Source organism: Arachis ipaensis, chromosome B08, assembly GCF_000816755.2.
Source record: "Arachis ipaensis cultivar K30076 chromosome B08, Araip1.1, whole genome shotgun sequence".
Taxonomy (NCBI): Eukaryota; Viridiplantae; Streptophyta; class Magnoliopsida; order Fabales; family Fabaceae; genus Arachis; species Arachis ipaensis.
Genome location: NC_029792.2, coordinates 6,412 through 9,649, shown reverse-complemented (window position 1 = coordinate 9,649; position 3,238 = coordinate 6,412). Strand labels below are relative to the sequence as shown.

The 3,238-nt window shown below is 34.0% G+C and overlaps 1 protein-coding gene across 2 annotated transcripts; it reads left to right on the top strand.

Moving 5' to 3' along the window:
- Positions 437 to 3,238, top strand: LOC107613221 (biotin carboxyl carrier protein of acetyl-CoA carboxylase). Of its 2 annotated transcripts, none has more exons than XM_016315118.2 (9): positions 437 to 606; positions 1,398 to 1,586; positions 1,699 to 1,778; positions 1,960 to 2,019; positions 2,165 to 2,404; positions 2,476 to 2,538; positions 2,692 to 2,760; positions 2,867 to 2,912; positions 3,025 to 3,238. In XM_016315118.2, exons 1-9 carry the CDS (start codon positions 597 to 599, stop codon positions 3,090 to 3,092), a joined length of 825 nt encoding a protein of 274 aa, XP_016170604.1. In that variant the 5' UTR covers positions 437 to 596; the 3' UTR covers positions 3,093 to 3,238. The 2 variants fall into 2 exon arrangements, with proteins under 2 accessions (XP_016170604.1, XP_020964086.1); XM_021108427.1 differs by lacking the exon at positions 437 to 606 and adding an exon at positions 1,125 to 1,273.

Here is a 3,238-nt window from a genome sequence, read left to right as displayed (position 1 = left end):
AAGTAGTTCTCATTATATTTGTTATGTATTTATTAAAAAATTTACAAATCTTTCACTAATAATAATGATATTTCTATTAAAATGTATTTAACAAAAATTATGTATAACCAATAATTATAAGATATTATATAGTTCATATTGAATCGAATTGGTTTAAAATTTTGGTAAAAACTCAGGTGCAATCAATTTTACGTAAAGTTAATAATTAAAAATCGTTAAATAATTTAAATAATTTAACTAAATTTTCATGTAACGACTTTCGATTCTCAATTTTATGTAAACAATTTTATGTAAAGTTGACTATACCAGTTTTTACCTAAAATTTTGCTCGAGGTTTGATTCAAAATTCGATTTAATCGTGTAATTTGTTAGAAAAAAATGTGGAATCTTTGTTGGTGGGACCCAGCAATGGAAGTAGAGAGAGAGAGAGAGAGTGAGAGTGAGAGAAAGAGAGAGCAGCTGTAAGCTTGAACGCACGCAGCAACGTTGGTTCATTCATTCATTCCATGTTCTCTTGTCTTCTTCCGGTAGTTGCTAGTTCTTTCTTTCATTCAATCCTTCAACTTCGATCAATTTTCTCTTCTTAATTCCTTCCAATGGCTTCATGTGAGTCCTCTTCCTGCTTTGCTTTCTTCTCCTCGCTTTATTTTTCACTTCTCTGCTTTACTTTTCATGCCTGCTCCTTTTGCTGTTCTTGTTTGAATTCTCACAGATTGTGGGGCTTGCCTGCCCATTAAAGTCTTCAAATTTGATGCATGCATGCCTCAACTGCTTCATTTGGATTAGGATTAGGATGCCATGCATAATGTGTTCTTTGGCTGCCTTAACCTACATACAAAATTGGGTTTTGATTTGACTTTTTATATATGCTCATTGGTTTGCTCGTTACTCAATATTAAATTTGTTTTCTTGGGAGTCACAATTGAGTTTGCATTCTTATTTTCTTAGTAAAACAGCATGACCAATCAGAAAGTTATTCTAATCAAGCAATCATAACATTAGAATAGATTTACTAGGATTAGAATCTAATTTGTTTGGATTCAATTTTAAATTTTAAATTTTAAATTTAAATTTAAATTTAAATTGTCATCTTTTAATTAGTTTTTAGGGTAAGCAGCCTTTGGTTCAAAACACCTTCCATTCAGATTACTAACTTCATTTATAAAGGAACCATGTTATTGTTGAATTGCCACTAGACATTATCACATTAGTATCTTTCCATCTTCGTTTGAGAAAGAAAATTGTCTCCAATTCGTCAACAACATGATGAGCTGTAAGAATTTTTTGGAAGTCGATGTTGTGTTTGCAATCTAGAAGCTTGTCCTGTGTGTCTTACTAAATGTACTAGTTAGAATTTTAATGTACACATGTAATTTGTGTCATTTATTTATATACAGGTAGCTTAGGGGCCCCAAATAATAAGTTATTGAACTTGCAATTTGGTGGAAGAAGAGTTGGATTCTTGCAAGGATTTGGTGCAAGAAGTTGGATCAGTAGGAAGCCAGTGCAGTACACTACTTTGGTTATGCAGCAACAGTCAGTTAAATCTTTAACTGAATCTACTGCTCAATCAATAGAGATCCAATGTAAGTTGTTTCATTTGTTTCTTCTAAATACTTGTTGCAAAAACTTTTAACTTGGTTTATGTAACATAGTGTGGCTTCCATGACATGCTTTTATTGATGACAATACAAACAGCTATTACAAGGTCAGAAGATTCTTCTGAAGATATTCATTCTTCTGGTGTGACGAGTGAGCTTGTCCCTAAGTTTCATGAGGTCAGTACTTTGTGTATAATCATCATCTTTTTATTCGGTCGTCGTCTATGACCTTATTTGGTGGTTTAGCTACTTTGTTGGATTTATCTTCTGCATCTTGCATGATTATGTGGCCACTGATTTTAAGTCTATATTCAGTTTCCCATCCTCTGATTCGAGCTGTAATTCAATATGTTTGTAGGTGGAGTTCTTGCTCAACACAATATGTGATTCAAGTTCAGTTGGGGAATTTGAATTAAAAGTAAGCAGAGTTATTGACCTATAGATTTTAATCTCCCATATAATATAATTTACATTCTTTTCCCTGAGGACAGTAGGAGTTCTACATTAAATCTTGCTTTTGATTGCTGTTTTCTTTTTCTGTTGCACCCTTCAAATGATACCAGCTTGATGGATTTCACTTGCGTGTAGTGAGGGGTTTGAGTGAGAAAAATAAAACTGTACCTCCTCTAACTCCTGCTAGTACTAGTGTAAATACCATCCCAGAGGCACCGAAATCAAATGGATTGGCTTCTAATTCTGCATTGTCATTGGCCATCTCGAGGCCACTACCTTCTCCAGAGTCTATCCAGAGATTCCTAGACAAAGCAACAGATGAAGGATTGGTAATAATTCAGTCTCCAAAGGTAAGAATCTAAAGCACATTTCTTGTAGCAATTTAGCATTTCTTTCGATGCACTCTAAAACCATAGAGCAGGTTGGTTTCTTCAGGAGATCTCGAACCATAAAGGGGAAACGCACTCCACCAGCATGTAAAGAGGTACAGTTGTTTAAGGCTTTCAGAGTTCAGACTAAACTATGCAATTTGCTGCTTCTATTTTAAATTTCTTGCTGACAGCACCGGCTAGAAATTCGAAATACTTGGTTAATAATTGAGAATATTGATTGTGATGAAATCCATACTTGCTGACAGAATCAAAAAGTTGAGGAGGGACAAGTGATTTGTTTCATTGAACAGCTAGGCGGCGAGGTGCCAATTGAGGTAATGGTCTTGACTCGAAATGTAGCCTTGCTTTTCTGAATTCCCATGATGCCTTGATTTATGACTTAGCTTTGCAATCACTAATGTTGTTAATATTTGTTTCCAGTCTGATGTATCAGGGGAGATCATCAAGATACTGAGAAAGGATGGTGGTTAGTTACCTCAATTTCTTTTTGTCATTTTAAAAGATGAGTCTTATGCTCTTATTTCACTGCAAATGTGGTATTACTTATTCCATGATTTTTTTTATTCTTTATTTGGCAGAACCGGTTGGATATGGAGACGCAGTTATAGCTGTATTGCCATCATTTCCTGGAATAAAGATTCAATAATTCATTGTATCCATTGCAATGCTGTAATTATTACCCGAGAGTTTTACTTTTTAGCAAGCAATATTGTGGTGCGGTAAATAGCAAATTAAAATTTAGAATGATGTACGGTTTTTGCAATGCTTTATCACAATTTAATCATATGTTTA

Coding starts and splice junctions, on each gene's coding strand:
- LOC107613221 (XM_016315118.2), top strand. Junction 2,020..2,164: donor TTGGGGAATTTGAATTAAAA/GTAAGCAGAGTT, acceptor AAATGATACCAG/CTTGATGGATTTCACTTGCG. Junction 2,761..2,866: donor GCGGCGAGGTGCCAATTGAG/GTAATGGTCTTG, acceptor ATTTGTTTCCAG/TCTGATGTATCAGGGGAGAT.